Below are 27,424 nucleotides of genomic sequence, written 5' to 3' on the forward strand. Positions count from 1 at the left end.
TGTTGGCCACACATAATGCTCTTCCAATCACAAAAGGGAAAGAAGATACTCAATGTTCTTCCTGTAGTTCCTGAAGAAAGATCAAGACTATCTGTCCAAGATACCCATTCCCTTTCTGGAGACCTCATCTCTGCTCTTCCATCCCCCTCCCCCGCCAAAAATATGGACTGCATTCTTCTGTGCCACCCACGCAGAAAAACACAAAATAAATCTGCAGGGGGACACGTCTCTCTTCCCCAGAAGGGCGTCTGTTCCAGCATTCCTGGAGCAGCTTCAGAGATGCAAATCACTGCAGCAGGAGGGAGACTGGGCATGCGTGCCTGCAGGTGAGACGTTGATCACCATCAGGGGGTGGAGATAGCCAACAAGCGCGAGAGACACTGTCTCTCTCCCTTGATATTGTGGCTCGAGGGGCGTGGAGGAGGGTAGGTCTTTTTGTTATGCAGGAGGAAGGCTCTGTCCCTGAGGCAGAAATGTAGCAGCCTGCCTAGAAAAATTTAACTTCTTGAGAATTGGAAAAAAAAAAAAAAAAAAAAAAAAACACTTAAACATTAGTATTATGTTACTGAAAATTGTTTCTTTTTAAGTTAAAGAAAATAGCTTTTGTAAAAAAAAAAAAAAACATTTTGTTAATGTTGCTGTTGATGGTTAATTGATCTCATTCTCTGAGGAAGACATGTAGCAACCTATCTGCATATTAACATTGTTAATTATTCTATCATTAGTTAACTGTTCCCATTCTCAGACAATTCCCCCAGGAACATAAAAACCTGTAAAAGTTTTAAGGCCCCAGCATTGCCAGTGATGTAAAACCTTATAAATTACATGAATAGGCTTTTCTTCAGTGAAATTTTAATTCAGGCTTCTGCAAGAAGGTTCTATGGAAACCAGATTTACTCTCCCTCAGTCTTTCACTGTGAACTATCATTTTTCTTTGTCTGACCCATCCTTTTCCCAAGTTAAGAATCTAATGCCAAAATTTAAACTGGCAAAAAGCAAGCCATGAGGGCCAATGGGATATAAAGTCCTTCAAACAGGATCTTTGTCAGCTGAGTTCTACAGGAAAATTGTTTCCCCTGTCCTCCAAGTCTAAATACTGCAGTGTCTAAGATATAAGATGTCTAAGCCTGTGTGACCTTATGTGTAGGATGGGAAGAAGAGCAGAGAGTGGTTCCAGCCCTGAATTATATATTAACATAGAAATAATTAACTCATTGTTGCTGATCTGGTCAGAATTTGCATCCCCACTCAGAAACATTCTGAAGACTAATACTGGTTAGAATCAGTTCTGGTACTTTCTAATGCAACATGTTTTTTATTTTCAAAATTGATGGGCAGGGGTAAAAACTATAAAGAAGTACATAATGATAAAATAAAAATGATTGACAGGAAAGACAGACAGCTGTTCCTTTTTCACAAGCCTACTTTGAAATGTTTCTACAGTGCTCATACTGTAATTCTAAATATTGATTTAAACTCATTCTACTCCAGAGCTCATACGTGCACTGCAGCACTAAATGAGTTGCTACACCTTTCTCCATTTCTTCCTCCCAGCACGAGATATAGGACTACTGTCTCATCGCTATTTCTTCTATGTATTGCTGAAGACAACAGTGTAAATATTTAAGTAAATAGTACTGTCAAATACTGCTATAGCAGAAATGTCACTTACTTTACCACTAAAACAACTTTAACTGTTAGATGAAATTATATATCTGATTATATAGCTTTAAGTACATTAAATATTTAATATATACTAATTCTTTTTCATCCATCAACTATTTTTTATTCACTACATTCTTCTGAAAGCCACAGTAACTTAGCTATAGTTAATCAAGTTTCACTTGATAAATTTCTAATGATTAAAAGAAGTTCCTTGGGCTATGAGCTATTTTAAGACATACATTTTTAACATCCTGAAATTTAGTGCAGCAGCCAAATATTTAACCATCCACTATTTTAAGAGTTAGATGGGAAAAAAGAGAATTACCTTAACTAGAATAAGAAAGATTGTATGATGGAGGAGTAAGCTACTGCACTAGTTTTCTTCCTCTTCTACAAGCACAAATCCTAGCTTAGGTCTCAAATGTCCATTTGTTTAATCTTATCTGGGGCCCAAAACTAATCTGCCCTTTGGCATAATGGGAATTCTCTCTTTAAGCAAATCATAAAACCAGAAACTAATGTGGTTGCTGCACATCACAAATAAGCTGTATTAATGGAGGGGTAAGTAGAATCTAATAAATGGCACTAGTCCCTCAATTTCAAACACCAACGTTTCTTCAAAATCTAAACACATTTTGGTTGAAAAAATAGTTTGAACTTAGTATAACATTTACGGTCACTGCCTTTTTAAACAGGCATCTAGACCTCAAACACTCTAGAATCTAAAATCTCCTTTATGTTAATTTATCCTACAATAACCAACTCTCAATGTGCCTCAAATTAATTTTTAATTGTTTTAATTCAAGGAGAAAAGTAAGTGAATTCTCATGCCATTCTGATACTAATTAGCTCCAATTCTATATCATAGGCCTAATTTAACCAGCTAGCGAGGGGATTAATAGAGACAAAAAAGAAAAATCAACAGTTTGCAAAGACATGCAGAATTTTCAAGAAAAGAATCTCTCCCCTCCAACTCATGGAAGTTTATTACAATAGTCCTCATGCCATCTACCCTACACAAAGAGTTACGGTCACCTCAGTAAAAGGAAACTGTATTCTTTCCATATATGCCCTACTAATTTTTGAAGTTATTAGTATTTTCAGCCTTTTTTGTATCCTACCCTGTTTTTCGTAGCAACAAACACTTTAGAGCAGCAGTTCTCAACCAGGAGTCTGGGGGGCCACAAGCAGGTTTCAGCAGGTCCACCAAGCAGGGGCCAGTGTTCGACTCACTGGAGCCCAGGGCAGAAAGCCAAAGCCCCGTTGTGCAGAGCTGAAGCCCAGGGCTCTGAGCTCTGCCATCTGGGGCTGAAGTTGAAGCCTGAGCAATTTAGCTTTGTGGGGTCCTCTGTGGTGTGGGGACTCAGGCAATTGCCCTGCTTTCTATCCCCTAACGCCGGCCCTAGCCTTTATATGCAGAAAACCAGTTGTGGCGGCACAGGTGGGCCATGGAGTTTTTATAGCATATTAGGGGGGCCTCAGAAAGAAAAAGTTTGAGAACCAACTCATTTTATATAAAGTGCACACACAAGCAAGCCTCAAAGATTTTTACTTTGCACGATGCAGACACTATGCTAATTACTCTTATCCTAATCTGGCCAATGATGCTGAAAATTTTGCATTTTCAAATGCAACCTTTTACTTACTGAAATAAAGCCTTCACTCTACTCTTTCCACACCATTTTCTTTAAAATGTTTTGACCTTTGCATGCAAAAGTAGGTTACAATGGAGTACAATTTAATTAGCCTGTTTTAACAAATATACATTAATATTTTTACAGACTTATAGAAGGACAGACATTCAACATAATGTATTTACTGATAATTTAGTAAATTCTCTAAAGACTTTGTGTTAAAAGTAGATTAGTCAATTAGTCTTCCAAATCTGAAGTCCTTATTTCAAATAATCCCTTAATTGGCAAGTGACATGGAATTTTTTTTGTGGCCACTTCATTAGGGAGAAAGAACATTTGCCACAGATTGTCACAATTGGTAATCTCTGCTCTAGAGTCCTTGAGCAGGAATAGCAGATATATTGAATCAGAATCCAGGTGCATGTCAGGATTGCTAGAAAAGACCTTAAATTACTCTAATCTACACTAAATCTGATTTTTACCAGTGATAATGCCCTCTCACTTACATTGTGCTAAAACAACACATACAATGAGTTACTTTTGCAGTTGTTTTCTTTTACATCCCAGCCTAGATGACAGAAGGAAGTTTGCATTCTCCCCAGTAAATGCTACCATCTAGTGTTGGACTTTGCTATATGCTTAGGCAATTGTGGATGCCTTAAAGGAAACTTAATTGGCATTTAGATTACATGAACCACAAGATATATTCGGTCATATAGACACAAAATGACAATTCTATTATCATATTAGAAAAAGTAGGAAGTTACAGTGTTTGGTTAAAAAAGTCTCTACTTATGCCAAATAAAAGAAATATAACTTTCACATTTAAAATTAAACAGCTTACATGGGGAAAAATATCCATTTGTTATTCTTAACTAAAGCTTCACTGATAGACAGCAAAAAAAGGGACTTACGGAATTAATTTTATTGCTAGAAGTTGAAAGAGGTGTAGTAAAACCTTCAAGTTAAATCAAAGGGTTAAAACAAGTTAGCTTTCTCATCCATAAAAACAAACTTCTATCTTTTCAAGTATTAAACATCAAATTGACACTGAAAGTTACATTTGCAACAAGTGAATTTGCAAAATTCACAAGCCAAAAAGTACAAAATCATTATATAGCTACAGTAATATACTATTACATTCAGGAGGCCAGATCCTCAGCTAGTGCAAGTTAGCCCAGACTACATTTATACCAGCTAGTGATCTGGTCCATAGTATGTTTGATTATTACAGTAATTAAGTTTATATTCAACTTAATCACTAATTATCAAAAATATCAGGTATGCATTATAAGTATGAAAAGCAATTATTGTTAGAACCTTAACATGTTCTGACTTTCTGCTTTTAATGTTGCAAAATTATCAATATAGATTTTTGCTCTAGATTTAATAGACAATGGGACTGTTTTCAGAGAAAAAAATATGACTTTGGGACCTTGCTTCTAGTTGGGGACAAGATGGAGAAAAGGTAAGAACTAGCTGACCAGTCTTCTCTCAGAATTTCCCATTATCTAATGCAGGGGTCGGCAACCTTCGGCACGCAGCCCATCAGGGTGATCCACTGGCGGGCTGCGAGACATTTTGTTTACGTTGACCATCCGCAGGCACGGCCTCCTGCAGCTCCCAACGGCCACGGTTTACCCTTCCCGGTCAATGTGGCCACGGGCCACAGGGTCGTGCTGGCCACCACTCCGATTGGTCATATTTTTTTCCCCTCTTTGAAAATAATGCTGACCCCTGATCTAATGCTTTGTGCAATCAAGCCTCCTGCAGGTGGGAAATGTAATAGGTTAGGATGGTTTTAAAAATAAAATGAAGTTACTTATTGTCTTTTGCATCTGTCTCCCCTTCCATCATTCTTCCTTTCCCCCCTATGATGGGGCTTTTACTTTAGATACAAAGAATGCCTGATCTGGAAGTTGGTGGGTCATGCCTGAAGGTAGAGTTTTTGATAACTAGTCACGTGGGGACTCTTTGGCCAAACTTAATCACAGTACTACCAGTAGGTGAGAGAGGGTGAGAAAGGGAGACCTTTTAAAAACTGAAATTTACATGCAACAGCTGACTCAGCATCTCTCTTCTGTTTATTTCCACACTTTTCTACAGTCCTCATCAATTCAAATATAAATTACACAGACTTCCGACTCCAGTGTGAGGTAGGGAAGTATTATCCCTCTTTTATAGATGGTGTGACAGACCCATAGCAGTGGGGTACAGGAGTCTGGTAGAGGGCAAATATACTGGTCACTAGATGAGTAGTTTTCTGTTCCCTGACTGACCAGAGAAGGGGCTGCACTAGAGTAATCAGGAACCTGCTAGAACCAGTTGAGGAATCAATTAAGGCAGGCTAATCAGGGCACCTGGGTTTTAAAAGCTCACTTCAGTTTGTGGTGCTAGTGTGAGGAGCTGGGAGCAAAAAGCTGAGAGTGAGAGGGTGTGCTGCTGGAGGACTGAGGAGCACAAGCATTATCAGACACCAGGAGGAAGGTCCTGTGGTGAGAATAAGGAAGGTGTTTGGAGGAGGCCATGGGGAAGTAGCTGTCATGCAGCTGTTACAGGAGGCAGTATAGACAGCTGCAGTCCACAGGGCCCTGGGCTGGAACCTGGAGTAGAGGGCGGGCCTGGGTTCCCCCCAAACCTCCCAATTGACCTGGACTGTGGGTTTTTCCAGAGGGGAAGGTCTCTGGGCTGTTCCCCAACCCACATGGTGAATCTCTGAGGCAAGAAAATCCGCCAATAAGTGCAGGACCCATCAAGATAGAGGAGGAACTTTGTCACAATGGGGAAACTGAAGCAACAAGATTAAGTGATTTGACCAAGGTTGCAACATGAACTGTAATTCCAGCAATTCTAACCTTGTATAGGAACATAGGGGAAAAGTTCATGGAGCAGAGTCTTAGGTAAGGGACCGTGACTTATTGGCACTGGGGATCAGGGCTCTTGAGTTTTGTTTACCAGTTTTACCACACTTGCTCCAAGACATTTGGCAAGTCACATGTCTGTACTTCCACCTCCCTAGCTGTAAAATGGGTAGACAACCAACTTCAGTCATAGGAGATTGAGAAGCTTTTCTGTAAAGCTCTGAGCTCCTACTTAACTTTGAAGTAGTACTGTTCCATTTGCTCATGCATTCTTTCAAGATATTACTAGCTCATTTTTCAAAATGAAGACAGTTGCTAGCTTTAAAGCCATGCCTGTTCAAAAATGTATTAATGGTAAGTTAACTCATTAAAAAACTAATTAGGAATTCAATTAGGTTATAAAGTTTGTCCAACTATGTTTAAAATTTAATCTATTTTGTCAAAAGCAACATCTATAAGAAGAGAGTATTCTTAAGGGACAATATTCTTAACAGTCATTTTTTTGAATTAAAAAAGCAAGGCAGTCATAAAACTCATTTGCAAAGGTTAATACAGCCCCAAAGGCATTCATCTCCAGTTTTCCTGTTTTTAGGAGATGCTCAAGCCCTCAAGAACCCAAATCAGAATTTAAAAAGTTAGGTCCTACTACCAAGGCCGTAACAAAATGGCCAAATCCCTCCAATACAAAGCTCCTGATTTTGAGACATGCTGAGTACCTACAACCAAAGTCAGCGGGAAATGACGGCAGCACCTCTGAAATCAAGCCCCAAGGCTGTCGTACATGTAAGTGAGAGTTATAGTACACAGAAGGGAAATGTTTTCACTGAGCAGCCTTTTTTGAGAGAGTCTAAAACTCACATCATTTTTGCTACATAAAGTTTTTTTTTTTAATACTATATCCTGGATGCCTTTAAATTTTTTTTTATGAAATCACATGCTAGAGAAATCAGCATAATTTTACAAGACATTTTAAAAGTACAAGCTTCCCTGCGTCAGTGAAGCCACAAAAATGAAATTATGCTAATCCATAAGACATCATTGCTTTTACAGGATGCCTTTTAAAAAAAAAAAAAAAAAGGCGTTCAGTTAAGTCATGGCATGTGTGTCATCTGAACAGACAATTTTTCCCAAATAAGACAAACTACTTTTAATTATTAAGAGTTACGAATATTGTCAATTAACAAAATCATTGGATGGGGGAAGTGTAAATTTTTTAAAAAATTACTGGCATACTTTTCTTCAGTATCTTATACTATTAGCATAAGCCTATCTTTTCTATGACAGCTGTCAACATTTGGGGTCAAGTTTATCTCCAGGGCAAATGATGTACATACAGCTGTAGTCATCACTTAAATCCTCAACGTGATGATTAAGTAGAATTCAAGTGGAGATCTCCTGGATCAGGATGAATGTTGCCGTTGGTGAATATACCTTCAAGTTCTACCTCTACATGTCCTCCCACACCAAGATTAAAAGCCCATTAGACAGATATTGTTTTTACTATTGGAACACTCCTTTTCCTTATTAATGAATAAACAACTGTAGTTTTCACATTGACATCAGGCAAATCAACGTGTATACTCATTCTCAGTCATCAGAACAGTAAAAACTTCTTGTAAAAGGTAATTCAAGCAGAGGGCAAAACACTTGTGCCCCCTCCTTCCATTATTTTTCCCAAAAGTGGAACCAGCAGTATGCTTTGCTACTAAAAACTGAAAGCAACATTAAGTATAAAACCACCTTATAAATCCAAGCTGTTCATTTTCTTACCGCACACTTAATGAGCCACCTCTGAAGCATTTTGGATAATCTACAACAAGGAGCTGCTTAATTCTCTCATGTCAATTAATATTCACAGCAGGCATATCACTTTAAAAAAAATCTTCCATGCAAGCTGAGTTTCATAAGAGCTATTTAGGGAGATCTTAATTGCTATCCACCTGCTAAAAAGGAGTGCAGGGATGGCAGAAATTAATTCAAGTCGCCCCTCAAACTTGGCTACATTTTGAGAGTCCCAGAGTATACAGCACTAAAGCCTTCACTCTGAGCTGTCTTAACACCAGGGTATTTAAATACTGTACACCCAAAAGGTTCTCTATTCTGCTCCTCTTCCCTCCCCCCATTTGTGAGGGTACATTTTCGTCTTCTCTTCCCTTTTCCTCTCAACCTTCTTATCATGGACTTATATTGGGGTGGAAGAAGGAAGGCAGGCACTACAACAATCTTTGGAACAATAAATGCTGTATCAGTGGGCAGAATGACAGACCTGAGTGCTGTCAGCACACAGCTGAGTCACAAAATCTCAGCCTGTCAAAATGGCTGCCATCTCCAATAACTCCCTCTTCTGTTATCCCTTCAGTCAAGTCTTAGTTACTTATAGTACATGGATATTTAATTTTTTTCCCCGTAAGGCATCATTTTATATATTAAAAGTATTATTTGGTTTATTTGCCAGGGATACCCATTTTTAACCAAAGATCCCCCTGCTGAAGAAACAAGGTGCGAGTACTAACATTGGGGGTGAGTGAGTTTGCTTGGCTGTTTGTGTTTTTAATCTCTCTTTCAGGTTATTTCAGTTATTTCAGTTACTGGGTCAGTTGGGATTGTGTGTCTGGGGATTGTTTGAGCCTTTGTTCCCTGGATCATCCTTGATCAGCCTCAATCAGCCTTGTGATCACCCTCCCTCTGTGTGATTAACGAGGCGGAAGGGCTGACCAAGGAGAGAAGTCCTTAAAAGCCAGAGGCTAAGCGACCACAAATAAGGGACCACAAAACAGGAGAGTTTGGGAGGGAGTCATAATATAATTGCTATGGTTAGGAAGCATCCGTGCCCACAAGGAATTCATTGACAGTATTCATATGGAGACTTCCAAGGCTGAGCAAGCTATCCAGCTACAGAGGACTGCTGTCACACCACCTGGGGGAGGAGGAGGATATGGCTCTCTCATAGGGAGGACACTGGCTGCTGGTTACTTCTGGCAAAAGATTAATATAAACAAATAACAAAAATGTAGGGACAAAATTAGAAAGGCCAAGGCACAAAACAAAATCAAACTAGCTAGGGATATAACAGGTAACAAGAAAACATTCTACAGATACATTAGAAGCAAGAGGAAGACCAAGGACAGGGTAGGCCCGTTACTCAATTGGGGGTGGGGTGGGGGGAAGAGGAATAACAGAAAATATGGAAATGGCAGAGGTGCTTAATGACTTCTTTGTTTGTCTGAGGTAGGATCAGAGCGTAAAATAGGAAAAGAACAAGTTACAAATTACTTAGACAAATTAGACAGGTTTCAGAGTAGCAGCCGTGTTAGTCTGTATCCGCAAAAAGAACAGGAGTACTTGTGGCACCTTAGAGACTAACAAATTTACTAGAGCATAAGCTTTCGTGGGCTACAGCCCATTTCAGAAGTGGGCTGTAGACCACGAAAGCTTATGCTCTAGTAAATTTGTTAGTCTCTAAGGTGCCACAAGTACTCCTGTTCTTTAGACAAATTAGATGTCTTCAAGTCACCAGGGCCTGATAAAATGCAGCCTAGAATACTCAAGGAGCAGAGATATCTGAGCCATTAGTGATTATCTTTGAAAAAGTCATGGAAGATGGGAGAGATTCCAGAAGACTGGAAAAGGGGAAATATAAATGCCAATTTATAAAAAATCAAATAAGGACAACCTGGGGAATTTACAGACCAGTCAGCTTAACTTCTGTACCCGGAAAGATAATGGAACAAATAATAAAGCAATCAATTAGCAAACATCTAGAAGATAATAAGGTGACAAGTAACAGTCAGCATGGATTTGTCAAGAACAAATCGTGTCATACCAAACAGATAGCTTTCTTTGACAGGGTAACAAGCCTTGTGGATGCGGGGAAGCCGTAGACATGGTATATCTTGACTTTAGTAAAGCTTTTGGGGGGGAGGGAAAGCTCAGTGGTTTGAGCATTGGCCTGCTCAACCCAGGGCTGTGAGTTCAATCCTTGAGGGGGCCACATAGGGATCTGGGGCAAAATCAGTACTTGGTCCTGCTAGTGAAGGCAGGGGGCTGGACTCAATGACCTTTCAAGGTCCCTTCCAGTTCTAGGAGATAGGATATCTCCATTAATTTAATTTAATTTTTTTTTTATTTAATTTTGACACTGTCTCACATGACCTTCTCATAAACAAAATAGGGAAATGCAACCTATGAGTAGCTACTAAAAGGTGGGTGCAAAACTGGTTGGAAAGCCATTCCCAGAGAGTAGTTATCAGTGGTTCACAGTTACCCTGGAAGGGCATAACGAGTGGGGTCCCACAGGGATCAGTTCTGGGTCTGGTTCTGTTCAATATCTTCATCAATGATTTAGATAATGGCATAGAGAGTATACTTATAAAGTTTGCGGACGATACCAAGCTGGGAGGGGTTGCAAGTGCTTTGGAGGATAGGATAATAATTCAAAATGATCTGGACAACTGAAGAAATGCTCTGAAGTAAATAGGATGAAACTGCAAGGACAAATGCAAAGTACTCCATTTGGGAAGGAACAAGCAGTTGCACACATACAAAATGGGAAATGATTGCCTAGGAAGGAATACTGTGGAAAACAAACTCGGGGTCATAGTGGACCACAAGCTAAATATGAGTCAACAATGTAGCACTGTTGCAAAAAAAAGCAAACATCATTCTGGGATGTATTAGTAGGAGTGTTGTAAGCAAGACACGAGAAGTAATTCTTCCACTCTACTCCACGCTGATTAGGCCTCAACTGGAGTATTGTGTCCAGTTCTGGGCACCACATTTCAGGAAAGATGTGCGTAAATTGGAGAAAGTCCAGAGAAGAGCAACAAAAACTATTAAAGTTCTAGAAAACATGACCTATGAGGGAAAATTGAAAAAACTGGGTTTGTTTAGTCTGGAAAAGAGAAGATTGAAAGGGGACATGATTACAGTTTTCAAGTACATAAAAGGTTGTTACGAGGAGGAGGGAGAAGAATTGTTCTTCTTAACCTCTGAAGATAGGACAAGAAGCAATGGGCTTAAATTGTAGCAAGGGAGGTTTAGGTGGGACATTAGGAATAACTTCCTGTCAGGGTGGTTAAGCACTGGAATAAATTGCCTAGGAAGGTTGTGGAGATTTTTAAGAGTAGGTTAGACAAACACCTGTCAGGGATGGTCTAGATAATACTTAGTCCTGCCATGAGTGCAGGGACTGGACTAGATGACATCTCAAGGTCCCTTCCAGTCCTATGATTAATTCAGTGTGTTATATATACGATCACAGTTGTCATATTGTTTCTTGTTAAAATTTTTGAACTGTACACTTAAGACAAAAAACAACTGTAACTCTGCAATGTAATGACAACATGCAGACAACTGTCCAAAAACTAATTTAATCTGATTTGGAACCATAAACATAATCACTTAATCATAATCATAGGTTACTGCATAGTATCTCTGCAGGACAAAGCTAAGGTTATGCCTTAATGGTGCATTTCCATACCTTAACACATTCAGATTTCTTTTAAGCTTAAGGTTTACTCTGGATTTTCTTGGTTTGGGGATAATTGCAGTATCCCTATAACATATTTTGTCCAAAATTACTGATCAGTACCTAACCTTAAAAATTCATTTAAGACTAGTTTTTCTCTGGAAATGTATATGTGGGTAAAGACATATGGGTATTTCAGACAGCTGTGAGACTGTGTGTATTTATGTGGAGTTTTATTCTGTCCAAAGAAACAGGTTTATTAGTGCCAGCACTGCCTCAATCTTATGACCCAATTTGAAGCCTTTATTATTATTGGAGGTGGTTAGTTACTCCTGGAGATTTGGTCACTAGCACCATCTCACTAACTTTACTCCAGAAGGGTAGAAAGGAAACAAGACAGTAATCACAATGTATTACTAAGCAGAAGTGAAATAATAAATATATGCAAGATACAGTACCAGTAGCATTGACCATTATTCTCCAACAGCTTCTCCACCATGTGCTCTACTCTTACAAACCAGCTTGGTACAGCTTTGTAAATTAGAGGGGTATCTGACCTGTAAGAAAAGAGTGCACAAACAGGTTCACACAGATATGTTTTAAATATTTTGAATATCTTCTTACTTAGCAAACAATATATTGTTATGATGCCAATTTCCTCTCTCCAGAACCAAACACTTCAATGGTCAATATTTAGTTAATGTACTGACAGATGAATTTCTGCACAAAACACACACTTGTTAGGAATTATTGTACTTAGTCAATTTATTTTTGTAACAGTTCCATATTTTCAAAACCCACAACAAAATGTAGCAAGTTATTTTTGATCTTGAAAATAAACAAGAGAAACTATTTGTGGGGGATTCATTTTATATTCCTACACCTTATTTTACATCTGACTGATGTATATCAATGCTGATTTTAATGTAAAACAAGTCAAATTCTTAAGCCTTCCAACTGAATTTATGTTGTAGCACTTCCCACCACATATAAAATCAACCTGAAATGTTATTACAGAAACAAGTTCATTTAGGCATGTTTCAACTAGCAGTGTAAAATACTACAAACAATTAGTAAAGAAAATTTTAAAAATTAACACTCAGATTCATAAAGTTTAAGGCCAGTCTGATGTTCTGTATATCACAAGCCATTACATTTCACACAGATACCCTTGTATTGAGCCCAATAACTGTGTTTGAGTGAAGGATATCTTTCAGAAAGGCATCCAGTCTTGAAGACTTCAAAACGGCGAATCCACCACTTTTTAGTAGTTGGTTCCAATGGTTGATCACCTTTTAAAAATATATGCCTGATGTCTGGTCTGAATTTGTCTGACTTCAGCTTCCAACTACTAGTTCATGTTATGTCTTTCTCCAGTAGATTTTAATACTTAGTATCTTTTGCAGGGCCGGCTCTAGGTTTTTTGCTGCCCCAAGCAAACAAAATTTTGGCTGCCCCCCATCCCAGCCCTGGGCTCCTCGCCACACCCCCCTGCTACCCCAACCCTGGGCTCTCCCCCACCACCTGCACCCCCAGCCCTGGGCTCTCAGCCCCCCACCCACACCCCCCTGCCGCCCCAGCTCTGGGCTCTCACCCCCCCCACCCGCACCCCCCTGCCGCCCCAGCTTTGAGCTCCCCCTACCCCCCACCCCACCATTGCCCCACACACACCTCCTGCCACCCCAGCCCTGCACCCTCCTTCCGCCGCAGCCCTGGGTCACTGGTAATTCGTTCTCAGGGCGGGTCATTCAGCAGGAATTTTGGATGTGCACAGAACACAGACAGGATTGGTTCCCATATGATTACAGAACTGCAGTAAAGTGGAACAATTTTCAGCTTGTGTGATTGGAGGATATCTGGATGCATATTATAAGACTGTCCTACATAAATGAGGAAAAGTTGAGGTGCCTTTATTATTATTTTGTTCCACTTTTTCTTTCTATGGGAAATTTGCCAATGCAATATCACTGTGTTCCTTTTAAACAAAACAAAACAAACAAAAAGGCAATGGCTGTTGAAAATAGCAATTCCAGTCCTAATAACCACTGGGAAGCATTTCTTGCTCAATTTTATCCTATTTTTTTCTACAGCAAGTTACAGTGGAACAGTATATTTGATTTGGGAGACATGAAGTAACAGCTGCCCAAACTGAGTTTGAGCACTCCTGAATTTTGAGGTGTTCAAATCTGGAAGGCAGGTGCTGGGGGGGCTGTGGCTCTGCAGTGGAGCACGGCAGCATGTATGCAGCAGTGTGTCTGGCGCTGCGCGAAGCCAGACCCGCTGGTTTGAGTGGCACGGTAAGGAGGCTGGGGGGTTGGAGAAGGGGTAGGAGGTTCTGGGGGGGGACAGTCGAGGGACAGGGAGAAGGGGGGTTAGATGGGTCAGGGGTTCGGTGGGGAGCAGTCAGGGGGCAGGCAGCAGTTGGATAGACATGGGAGTCCCAAGGGTTGTTCAGGGGACAGGTAGGGGGTGGGGTCCTGGGGGGGAAGTTGGGGGGGGGGGTCTCAGGACGGGGCAGTTGGGGACAAGGAGAAGGGAGGCTTAGATAGGGGGTGGGGTCCCAGGAGGGGGCAATCAGGGGACAAGGACCAGTGGGGCTTAGATAGGGGGTGGGATCCTGGGGGGCAGTTGGGGCAGGGATCCCGGGAGGGGATGATCAGGGGACAGGGAGCAGGGTGGGGGTTGGATGGGTTGGGGTTTCTGTGGGGGGCAGTCGGAGGGAGTGGACGGTGGCAGGGTGGGGCTACCCTCCCCCCCCTTGGAGTGTCCTATTTTTTGAATGTTAAAATATGGTATCCCTACCCTTCAGAGTGCAGCTCTCCATTCAAAGCAAGCTGCAGCGTGAGGTCTCACTCCCTCCCCCTCTTTCCTGTTGGTAATGGCCAAGGGAATGCTGGGAAATGTAGTTCTTTCCCTGCTCCAGGGCTGGCTCTATAGGCAGGGAGCTAACCAAGGAACTACAGCTTCCAGGGCCCCCTGTTGGTTCTCAGCTCCCATGCTGGATCCCTGCCGCCCCTGCAAATGGGCTGCCCCAAGCACTTGCATGCTTTGCTGGTGCCTAGAGCCGCCCTGTCTTTCGCCAGGGAAGGAATTTCCACACCATAATCAAGTAATTTCACAATCTGTTTATGTTAAATTTCTCACTTTAGGGCATATACTCTCTCCAGTCCTTGAATCATTTTTCTAGCTCTTTTCTGCACATACTCTATAATTTTTAACTTTAAAACGTGAACACCAGAACTGTACTCAATATTCCAATATGTATATTGGTCTCAACGATGCCATACATATATTCAGAGCCTAAAGGATTAGAGAGTAGGAATAGGGAGGTATTTATTTCTACATAGTTCACACTATTAACTCAGACCCCAACTTTATTTAAAAAATTGTTTAAAATGTGTCTGTTTCATTAACAAAAACTCAGGTTTGGCTGTACAGGATCATATTTTAGTCCATTTGCAGTTTTAATGAACAAGAGGGGTTCAATCATGCCTCAGCTAAAGATTTCTTATTTTAACAGTAGAACACTTATTCCAAGATTCTGGAACTGAAGCTTAGAGCCAATATTTTCTGAAGAGACTAGTGCTAGTTCTGAAAAACCTGACTTTCAGAGAATAGGTGCTCAGCAGTCATAGAAAAGTCAGACCCTTTTAATGAGAACAGAAAAATTGAGGCATCCAAAAATCACCAGGGCACTTTAGAAAACCTTGGCCTAAAGCAATACAGGTTCAATATATAAACACTTCCCTAGTAGGAGAACCTCAAAGAGTAAAAGGAGCAAAACATTTTCTAAATTTTGTCTATGTTCAATATATGATTCTTCACTTGATCTTCTACCCCTGTCTTTATTCAGTGGGGATTTTCTTAAGAACTAGAATAGGGCTCTTTAATGTTTGTCCACAGCATGGACCACATTTTAATAGAAACTGTTTTAGGGATCACCCTCCCCCCCCCCCCCCCCCATTTATGGGCATTCAACATCTCTGGCATGCATAGGAATTATACACATGGAAAAGTGATATTAGAGAAGTAACTTGTTTTAACTATCTTAGTGCAATTTTGCATTACAAATGCTGCTTGATTGACAGGGAGCTCGGTAGAAGCTTGCTATCTAAATTAAGACACCTGTGGATGTATACTACCTTTTCTTTCCAGTAATTTCTGCAAGTGCCTGCATGTAAATTAGTAGACTTTCTTCACTGCTGTATTTAAAAATCTCATTTTTATTAAATGAAAATAAATTCTGTAAGTGAAACAGTAAAGATAAGATTTCAATATAGATTTTGATTCTCCTACACCTTCATAAATTATACGTGTATCCACTTATGCTGTTTGACCTAACAGAAAGCAGAACCAGATCCAAAAAAAGATCAGAAATATAAAGGTAAGATTCCCACTGGACAGTCTCTTCCACACACCAATCTCTGTCCTCTTCATATACAACATCAACAGATATTTCACTAGGCAGTCACTGGGTATTTTTTCCTCACTTATTTGACAAACATGTGTTAAACCAGGATACAGGTACAGAGTAGGTCATATTAATTCTAGCCATTCACTTGTTACACTTTAAAGACATCCCGCTAAGATGCAAACAGCAGCGTATGTTTGCATGTTACTACAAACCAATTCCTCAGTATTTATTTTCTTCTACTGTATACAATACTGACCAGAAAGAGGATACAAACCAGTTGTAGGACTATATGTACATTGTAGTCAATTATAATTCTGGATCTTCATTAGTGAAACTAAACAAAAGGCTCTCTATGAAGGGGTGCCAATTAGACAATATTTAAAATGGGTACCAATCACACATACATGATTTTCATAGACTTAGGATCTCACAAGCAAAACAATTTTGTCCAATTAAAAAAATAAATCAATCAATGAATGGAATTTGTGTGTGAAGAATTATAGTCTTCAGTCACCGCTCAAAAGCTTATTGCTGCCACCTGCTCGATGCTCTTTCCAGGCAGGTTAATACTGAGCAGATTGTAATCTGGAGCTGGAGACTGCTTGATGGTGATGGCCAGGGACTTAGTTTTACCTGAATTAGTAACCAGATCAATACGTGTTGCTTCTTATCCAGTCAGATGACCATCAGCTGCAGTGATTCACCAGTCCAAACCAACAAGACAATGTCATCAGTGTATTTGTCCTCCAGGGATCGGTACTTTCACATCACGAGGGTGTTTACACTGAAGCTGACCACCTACAACAACCTGGTCAATCATCTTTGTAGATGAAACAGCCAAGAGACTCTGTGCCACTGAAGCAAAAATAACCAGTGAAACCTTGCAAAAAGGCTATTCTGGTATCCTAAATGTTGGTGGCAATAGTGATCACTAATACTGAACTCTTATATGAAGCACTTTATCAACAGATCCTCAAGTACTTTACAATGGTCTACCATTATCCCAACCTTAGATGGGGAAACTGAGGCACAAAGGGAAAGTGACATGTCCAAGGTTACACAGCAGGTTTAGGCTAGAGTTTAGGCACATTATCATCTCTTCTTAGAAACACTGCTGTCTGCATAAATGAGCAAGGTCCCTATCCAGTCTGCTTCTGTACTTGAAGTGTATGTTTGACAGACATTTGTAAGCAAATATCCTGAAGAATGACCAGCTACTATTTCCAAAATGCAGCCATTACTGTCAACAACCCAATCTTAAAACGCTCAAACACCTTGCCTATATCCACTGAACTACTTCACATCAAGGATTAGCCTGAAATGTACAGAATACTGATGAAAATTAAGAGGTAGTTCAATTGTTGTGAGAATACTGTGCCTAGTGGTGAGCCTTCCTGAGTGACAGAAGAAAGGAAAGGAAAATCCACCAGCAAAGACTGTTACTCCCACTTCTCAGCTTTATGTTTCATGCTGCCTGATAATGGAAGTCACATCAGTTTTCTTCTCCGATACTGTATCTTGGCCTCTATTTCCCTTTAATCCCAGGCTATAAACTTAATTGTGCAATTAAGAGTTACAATATCTAGAACTTACTTTATGGGGAAGAGCAAGAGCCTGGGGCGGTAATATTCTTGCAGTATTCTCTTTATTGGAGGAAAGGGGAAGTGTAGGCACATTTATGTTACCTTAAAACTTCACAACCTAGGTATAACCCCTGCCCTCAGCTATGTCACATCTGCAAGGGGAACCCTCCCCGCAACCAGGGCAACCCTTGTGGCAGCAGGAGCACTACTTAAAAAAAAGAAACTCTTCTGAAACTTCAGGCCGCTAAGGGGTATTCCAGGAGCAGGCACCTGGTTTCAAACAGGGGCAAGGGTATAATCAAGCACCAAAGCTTGCATTAATGGGGATTTAATGGGGATAAAATCTTTTTCTAGCATTCAATGGTAGAGCTTGATATTCTACATAATATTGTATAATCTTACACCGAAAAGAATAAGGCCTTTACTTTTCCCTCTACTAACCCCCACCAACAATTGTACACCCAAATCAATATCAGCTGGGATTACTCCTTTCTGTCTGATAATAGTTAAAATTTCAGGAAATACCTTTTCCACATGGAATCCTTGGAGTTTCTACAAAATGAAACATCAACTGAGTATCTTACAGCAATGTAGAGCTAATAACAAAGAGTTAATGTGTAAAGAAAAAAAAAGTCACACAGTAAAACAGCTCAGGCAAAACCCTAGGGTGATTCAGAAGTAAGAACGTACCATCCTGAAGCTATTATTATTAAACCAAACTTAATTCAAAAGTAAAAAATCAACTTTATTTCAGTCATTTAAAATATTTGTTATTCTGCTTTGCTGAAAAGTTTCTCTGCTCATGCTAATGCCTGACAGAGCCATGTAGCAAATGTCAAAACATATCTAAGCTATATAAACATTTTAAGAAAAATCTAAAGGAGCAATAACTGTAGATTACTGTTGATGTTCAGCACCAGTAGTTCTTTTGTAGAAACGATAATGGTAACATGCTCTCTGGACACTTACGAAATGTACTCTCTCTTTAAAATTCCTCTATTTCATCACGTTGGAGAAATAGAAGCTACACATCACTTAGCTGTATACTGGAATGAGCATCCCCTCAAATCCATGAGATCCTTTTGTACATAAGGAGAAGAAGGCTGGAAAGACTGCCTCTCTGCCTCGGTAATGGATTGCTGTGTGTCCAGTACATATTTCCAGTAATTTTCTAATGCGGTGGTTCTCAACCTTACCAGACTATTGTACCCCTTTCAGAAGTCTGATTTGTCATGTGTACTCCCCCCACCAAGATTCACCTCACTCAAAAACTACTTGCTTACAAAATCAGACAAAAAAAGTGTCTCAGCCACTATTACTGAAAAATTGCTTACTTTCTCCTTTTTACCATATAAATATAAAATAAATCAATTGGAATATAAATACAGTATTTGCATTTCAGTGTATAGTATATAGAGCTGTATAAACAGGTCAGTCTGTATGAAGTTTTAGTTTGGACTGACTTCACTGGTGCTTTTTATGTAGCCTGTTGTAAATCTGGGCAAATATCTAGATGAGTTAATGTACCCCCTGGAAGACCTTTTTGTACCCCCAGGGGTACATGTACCCCTGGTTGAGAACCACTGTTCTAATGTATGTTTTTGGACCGCATTGTCTCAGACAAATTAAAATGTGGGTAAGGTAATATCTTTCATTGGATCAACTTCTGTTGATGAAAGAGAAACTTTCGAGCTAACCAGAGCTCTTCTTCAGATCAGATATTTGTCTCTCCGATATCCTGGAACCAACATGGCTACAATACTTTTAACTTGGCTGTCTATATTTAATTCTGGATATCCTTACTACTTTTTCATTTTCTTTTATGCAGTTTTGCGGTAGACATTATCACCCGTGGGAGAAAACTTTTTACAAAGCAATCACTCTATATCTGACCTCTCAGGCCTTATCCTCAAGGGAAACCCGCACAATACATTTGAAAGACAAGCCTGGGAGCTCATAACTTTAAACTCATAACTTTGCTAGACACTAAAAATCATGGACTGAACAGACACCCTGGATTTATGGCTTATTACAACGATCTGTAACCCCCCTACTTTCCCCCCTTCCCCATGACTGGATCAGTATTAACGGGACACTTCATCTTGAATGGTCCCTCCAAATGCATTAACTATTATGCTAAACTATCTGTTCCACCTTGTATTTAGCTGTGACACTAAGGCTTCGTCTATACTGGAACTTCGTCGGCAAAATTTTGTTGTTCAGGAGTGTTAAAAAAACACACACAAACAAAAAAACCCCACACACCCTGAGTGACAAAAGTTTTACCAACTAAAAGCACCGGTGTGAACAGCGCTTTGTCGGAAAGAGCACTCTCCTGCCAACAAAGCTGCTGCTATACTGCGTGCCTTTTAGCAGCACAGCTGTGGCGGCACACCCATGTCATTAAAAGCAAGGTAGTGTAGACAAAGCCTGAGCATATTTCCCAGAGCTAACGAAGAGCTCTGTGTAAACTCAAAAGCTCATCTCTCTCACCAACAGAAATTGGTCCAATAAAAGATATTACCTCACCCACCTGTCACTTTTCCCATTTTCTTGTCATTTTAATAAACAGAAATAATTTAAATTAAGATACTGATTTCTAACCCATCATCCTTTAAGCTTTCTACCTTCGGTTTCACTGTGGCTGATGACACAAAATATACAACCAACAGCTGTAGGTTCCTGATGTTGCTACAGCTATAGACGTGCATAGAAAGGCTGGACTTTCTTCTATCTCTTATCTTTCACAGTTCTTAGATTGCCTGTTACTGACACTTTTATCAAATCAAGCACTGTTGATATTAGGCTATCAAGGTCATGTGGGGTCACATTTGTCACTAATGTCAGTGACGTTGCACTCTATGATTTTATGAAAATATGCTAATGAGTTTGAATATAATGTAACAAATATGCTTCATGCAAAAGGTCTCTTGTAAGGTATCGTTACAAACCTTATCATGTGGATGTGGTCATCCTATTTGTATAAATGTATCACTCTTGTATCGCAAACTAGAAATATGAAATAACTCTGAGGGCCTATTGTAATTATGCAAAGTGTGGGCCATTAATGGTGGTTTGGAATCTTGATGGCTCCCATCAACCAGGACAATTGACTGCAGATGGCTCTGTTTTACCTGTAAGTCTTCCTGTATACCTGTGTGCTGGCAAGTGGCTAATAAGGTCTTACAGTGATATGTGATCATGTCACCTGAACTGGAATCCATCTTTAACCTGGTGCTTTTCCACTGAGAAGGAGGGGTTGGGAACCCAGAGAGGGACAAAGGATTCCTGCCTTATGCAAAAGATATATTTGTCCGTGGAACAGAACAAAGGGAGGCAGCCATCATGAGAAATCCCTTAGCTACCACCTGAGCTGGAACAAGGGCTGTATCAGAGGAAAGAACTGTGCCCAGACTAGGAAGGCATCCAGTCTGTGAAAGAAACATATTGAACTTCTCAGGGTGAGATTTTATCTGTACTCAGTTGTATTACTGTATTAGGCTTAGATTTGCGTGTTTTATTTTATTTCACTTGGTAATTCACTTTGTTCTGTCTGTTACTATTTGGAACCACTTAAATCCTACTTTCTGTATTTAATAAAATCACTTTTTACTTATTAATTAACCCAGAGTATGTATTAATACCTATGGGGAGAGGGGGGCAAACAGCTGTGCATATCTCTCTATCAGTGTTATAGAGGGCGAACAATTTATGAGTATAAGCTTTATACAAGGTAAAACTGATTTATTTAGTGTTTAGACCTCATTGGGAGTTGGGCATCTGAGTGTTAACGACAGGAACACTTCTGTAAGTTGCTTTCAGTTAAGTCTGCAGCTTTGGGACACGTGGTTCAGACCCTGGGTCTGTGTTGGAGCAGACTGGGTGTTTGGCTCAACAAGCCAGGGTGTTGGATTCCCGAGCTGGCAGGGAATGCAGGGCAGTAGTAGTCTTGGCACATCAATTGGCAGTTTCCAAGGGGGTTTCTGTGATCCAACGCGTCACAATGTCAGTTAAGGGAACGTTGCAAGGCTCCATTTTATATGCACTTTCCAAGCTGTCACCATTTTTCCCTATTGTTTGTGATTTACTTTTAAGACTTATCTGAATGTGTATCATAGCAGTATGTTGTCATCCTACAAAAAACCCTAGTTCTGATCATGTATTAAAGGAAGAACAACTCTTGACATCAGCAAGCAGTAAACCTTGATTTAAATAACTGAGTTTGAGTTTTAGTTTTGCATTTGTACTTTTTAGCTATATTCCTAAAGAAAGCTTGATGCAAATTAGTTGATAACATTAAAACGTTGATTTGTAACTAAATATAGCGTTTACACTAAATTTGGAATTTCTTTCTGCTAACCATGAAGATACACTACAGCTATATACATTTACCTAAACAATTATATAGCTAATTTATTCAAATTCTTAATTTTTACATTTATGTTAGAAAATGGTGAATGTTTATTTGCTTAATAATTTTTTATTTGTAATTTACAAGAAGTCCTATTTGTGCAGAAATTCAAATTCAATTAAAAATTAACAAAAATAGCATTTTAAAATAGTTTAAACTTATCAAAAAATCTTAAATGTACTAGTTACATAAAAACTTTTATTATCAGAATCTTTATCAAAACATGTTTTGCACTTTAAATTAACTGATTTTTTAAAAAAATCTCTATTTAGTGAATTTAACTGTTTCTAGTTGCCATGTGCTTCAGATTTTTAGAACTAATAGATTTTATCTCCTCTCACAGCTAGGTTTTATTTATAGATTGGAAGAGGGAAGCCATTTTCGTTTCTTTTTAAAACTTCCTATTTGGTTTCTCAGTTTTGAATATACTAGGTTAGTGAGCCGAACTAGCTGAATAAACTGAAATGAAGAAAATATTCTCTCTGCACCTACAGAAGAAGCTACTACTCTCAAAAGCTGCTTTAGAACTTCAGCTAACTCTGGTTCAGTGGTTTGACTTTCTTCAAAATTTCAGCAGCTGGCATGTACTGCTTAATATCAGGGTGGATAAAAATCAATGATTTAAAAAAAAAAATAAAAAAAATCTAATTTTTTATTTAAAACTTTTTTTTTTTTTATAAAATGCTTTTTTGAGGGGAAAACCTATCTAAAGATAGTTTTAATTAAGATACATTATAGCTCAAAGATATCTCATCATGGAATAGGATTATAAATTCTAATTCTATGGTATGAAACAATATATTCATGTAATGTTTAAGAAAAGTTTTTTAAATGAATTCCAATAGTTCATGGATGAGGGACCAATCTTATGGGGTTCCAGGGGCTTCTGTATAGATTATTTAGGTTAATCTTTCTATCTCTCCAATGGGACTCAGTGCTCAGTCTAGAAGATACCATCAGAGATGCTTAGTTTTGCAGTTTTCAAACTGTGAATTTGTTTCTCCAAAGATAACATTCTTGTTAACAGCAAAAATGTTTTTAAATAAATATATAGACAGGTGAGAAATAACAGACCTCAACCCTATTGTCCCTCTGCAAATTTGTGTACACAGAATCAATCCCTTACCTCTCTCTAAAAGTGCCAAGTTTCAAAAAGTTCAATGAATAGAAGATTGTTGGGAGCGGAATAGATCTAGACAGGGAGAAGAAGTCTGGAGATAAATGTGAGAAGGGAGGAACACGCAGCAGAAACAAAAGTGAAACTGTCTGAGCAGCATATTCCAGAAGTCTTGAGGTCTTTCTGAGAGTAGCCTTCGTTGATTTGAGATGTACCATACCATTCTCTCACTAGAAGGAAAAACCTATAATGGCAGCAGGCTGTAAAAGAGACCCAGTTTGGGAATATTTTAATGAAGTTCCTCTACCTGTGGGTAAGACCGGCATGCATGCAAAATGCAAACAGTGCAACAAAGAAATGCAAGGCCTCATGGCCCGAATGAAACAACATCATGAGACGTGTTCCTTCTCAGGAGGAGACTGTGTTAAAGATGATGAAAGGAACATGTCTGAACATGCAAGATCTTCAGGTTGGTAAACTTTTTTATTTCATACTTCTTTCTTAAGGACTGCCTGTCTTCCTTCTGCACTATTCTTGAATTCTCATTTTTGAGCAAAAAAATATACCGTAGTTGTTACTCTATGGTACTGTCATTTTAGATGCAGTTGTGATAAAAAATAAATAACTGAAATAGGCAGCTCTTCCTTTTACAATTTCACCTTTAAAGTACTACTGAGTGTCAGTGAATGCAATGAGTAATACTAAATGAGTAGTACGGTAACAATTAAGTAACTGCATTGACTTATTTTGTTTAAGAGAATCCATCCTTAACATACAGGATTCTGAAGACTTCAGATCACCTTCAAGATCACCATCATTTTCTATAGTTTCAGAGTTATCTGCCAATGATAGTGTTTCAGTCACATCATGCATGTCACATAGTCACAGTATATCACCTGTACCAAAAAAAATATCCATCATCCAGAAACAAACAAAAATAAGCAACAGAGGGTCCTGTGGCACCTTTGAGACTAACAGAAGTCCTGGGAGCATAAGCTTTCGTGGGTAAGAACCTCACTTCTTCAGATGCAAGTAATGGAAATCTCCAGAGGCAGGTATATATCAGTGTGGAGATAACGAGGTTAGTTCAATCAGGGAGGGTGAGGTGCTCTGCTAGCAGTTGAGGTGTGAACACCAAGGGAGGAGAAACTGTTTCTGTAGTTGGATAGCCATTCACAGTCTTTGTTTAATCCTGATCTGATGGTGTCAAATTTGCAAATGAACTGGAGCTCAGCAGTTTCTCTTTGGAGTCTGGTCCTGAAGTTTTTTTGCTGTAAGATGGCAACCTTTACATCTGCTATTGTGTGGCCAGGGAGGTTGAAGTGTTCTCCTACAGGTTTTTGTATATTGCCATTCCTGATATCTGACTTGTGTCCATCCCACATACAGATGGAATACAAGCTGTCAGGAACAGTATCCCTGATGATGACACAGCACAACTTATTGCTGAGCTCTGTGACTTTATCCTCACGCACAATTATTTCAAATTTGGTGACAATATATACCTCCAGACCAATGGCACCGCTGTGGGCACCCGCATGGCCCCACAATATGCCAACATTTTTATGGCTGACCTGGAACAACGCTTCCTCAGCTCTCGTCCACTCATGCCCCTTCTCTACCTACGCTATATTGATGACATCATCATCTGGACCCATGGGAAGGAGACCCTGGAAGAATTCCACCATGCTTTCAACAGCTTCCACCCCACCATCAACCTCAGCCTGGACCAATCTACACGGGAGGTCCACTTCCTGGACACCACCGTACAAATAAGCGATGGCCACATTAACACCACCCTATACCGAAAACCCACCGACCGCTACGCCTACCTTCATGCCTCCAGCTTCCACCCCGGTCACACCACACGATCCATCGTCTACAGCCAAGCACTGAGGTACAATCGCATCTGCTCCAACCCCTCAGACAGAGACCAACACCTACAAGATCTTCACCAAGCATTCTCAAAACTACGATACCCACACAAGGAAATTAAGAAACAAATCAACAGAGCCAGATGTGTACCCAGAAGCCTCCTGCTACAAGACAGGCCCAGAAGAGAAACCAACAGAACTCCACTGGCCATCACCTACAGTCCTCAGCTTAAACCTTTCCAACGCATCATCAGTGATCTACAACCCATCCTGGACAATGATCCCTCACTTTCACAGACCTTGGGAGGCAGGCCAGTCCTCGCCCACAGACAACCTGCCAACCTTAAGCATATTCTCACCAGCAACCACGCACCTCACCATAACAACTCTATCTCAGGAACCAACCCATGCAACAAACCTCGATGCCAACTCTGCCCACATATCTACACCAGCAACACCATCACTGGACCTAACCAGATCAGCTACAACATCACCGGCTCATTCACCTGCACGTCCACCAATGTTATATATGCCATCATATGCCAGCAATGCCCCTCTGCTATGTACATTGGCCAAACTGGACAGTCACTACGCAAGAGGATAAATGGACACAAGTCAGATATCAGGAATGGCAATATACAAAAACCTGTAGGAGAACACTTCAACCTCCCTGGCCACACAATAGCAGATGTAAAGGTTGCCATCTTGCAGCAAAAAAAACTTCAGGACCAGACTCCAAAGAGAAACTGCTGAGCTCCAGTTCATTTGCAAATTTGACACCGTCAGATCAGGATTAAACAAAGACTGTGAATGGCTATCCAACTACAGAAACAGTTTCTCCTCCCTTGGTGTTCACACCTCAACTGCTAGCAGAGCACCTCACCCTCCCTGATTGAACTAACCTCGTTATCTCCACACTGATATATACCTGCCTCTGGAGATTTCCATTACTTGCATCTGAAGAAGTGAGGTTCTTACCCACAAAAGCTTATGCTCCCAGTACTTCTGTTAGTCTCAAAGATGCCACAGGACCCTCTGTTGCTTTTTACAGATTCAGACTAACACGGCTACCCCTCTGATACTAAACAAAAATAAGTTTCTGATAAGAATCAGCAGATAATAAAAAGAGGTAATTGATGAAAAAATTGCCCGGTTTGTTTATGCAACAAACTCTCCTTTCCAGGTGATTGAGAACCCACACTTCATTAACATGGGTCAGTCATTAAGACCAGGATACAGTCCAACCAATAGAGCAGATGTCTCAGGCAAATTGCTGGATAAAGTGTATGAAAGAGAAATTGAGCAGTGTGCAAAAGGTCTAGAAGGTAAAATTGTTAACCTGAGTCTTGATGGGTGGAGCAATGTCCACAATGATCCTGTTGTAAATGCCTGTGTAACAACAGAAGAAGGGAGTGTCTTCCTTACAGAAACAATTGACACATCAGGAAATGAACACACAGCAGAATACCAACAAGAAGTAGCAGTAAAAGCTATAACAAACTGTGGAAAAAAAAAATTCAAATGCCTAGTATGCAGCTTGGTCACAGACAATGCTGCAAATGTATCCAAGATGAGAAGAAATTATTTAGAAGAGATTGATGAGAGTCCCAAGCTAATGACATACGGTTGCAGTGCTCATTTGATGCACCTCCTAGCCAAAGACTTCAGTGTTCCAGAAATAAAGGCTAATGTTGAAATTGCAAAATACTTCTCTAACAATCACTTTGCAGCAGCTGCTCTGAAAGAAGTGGGAGGAACCAAGCTAACTCTCCCACAAGACGTGTGATGGAACTCAGTAGTGGACAGTTTTGAGCACTATATCAAGAACCAGCCTAATCTGATGACAGTTTGCGAACAAAATCATGAAAAAAAATAGATGGCACGGTCACAGCCAAAGTTTTCAACATTGGGCTTAAGCGAAATATTGAACACATGCTGAGTACCCTGAAGCCTATTTCTGTAGCCTTGAACAAAATACAGGGAAATAGCTGTTTTATTGCTGACACTGTTGAAATTTGGAAGGAACTGAGCGAGATCTTAAAAAGAGAAATATGCAAGCATTAAAAAACGAATAGGACAAGCATTATCTCCAGCTCATTTTCTTGCAAATATTCTCAATATTCAGTACCAGGGTCAAACCTTCACTGGCTATTACATGGACATCCAGCAATCATCCCTCCATAATGCCAACTATAATAAACTTCAGAGCTAAAGATGAACCATTCAAGAAATATATGTTTGCTGATGATGTCTGAAATAAAATCACACTAGTGAACTTGTGGAAGTCACTTAAGCACTTGGATTCAGAGACAGTTGAAGTGATAATCTCACTTTTAACAGCAGTAGCTTCTTTTGCCGGTGTAGAAAGACTATTTTCTTCCTTTGGACTAATTCATTC

General features: G+C 39.8%; 1 protein-coding gene across 5 annotated transcripts in view; it reads right to left on the minus strand.

The window, feature by feature from the left end:
* The window catches only part of IARS1 (isoleucyl-tRNA synthetase 1), a 239,037-nt gene that overhangs the window by 109,788 nt on the left and 101,825 nt on the right, over window positions 1-27,424 (minus strand). For all 5 annotated transcript variants that reach the window (XM_054035752.1, XM_054035750.1, XM_054035749.1 and 2 more), the window contains one exon: window positions 12,086-12,184. In XM_054035752.1, the coding sequence (XP_053891727.1) occupies window positions 12,086-12,184 (99 nt within the window). The remainder of the gene's footprint in view (window positions 1-12,085; window positions 12,185-27,424) is intronic.

This window comes from Malaclemys terrapin, chromosome 7 (assembly GCF_027887155.1).
Source record: "Malaclemys terrapin pileata isolate rMalTer1 chromosome 7, rMalTer1.hap1, whole genome shotgun sequence".
In the NCBI taxonomy this organism is placed as follows: domain Eukaryota; kingdom Metazoa; phylum Chordata; order Testudines; family Emydidae; genus Malaclemys; species Malaclemys terrapin.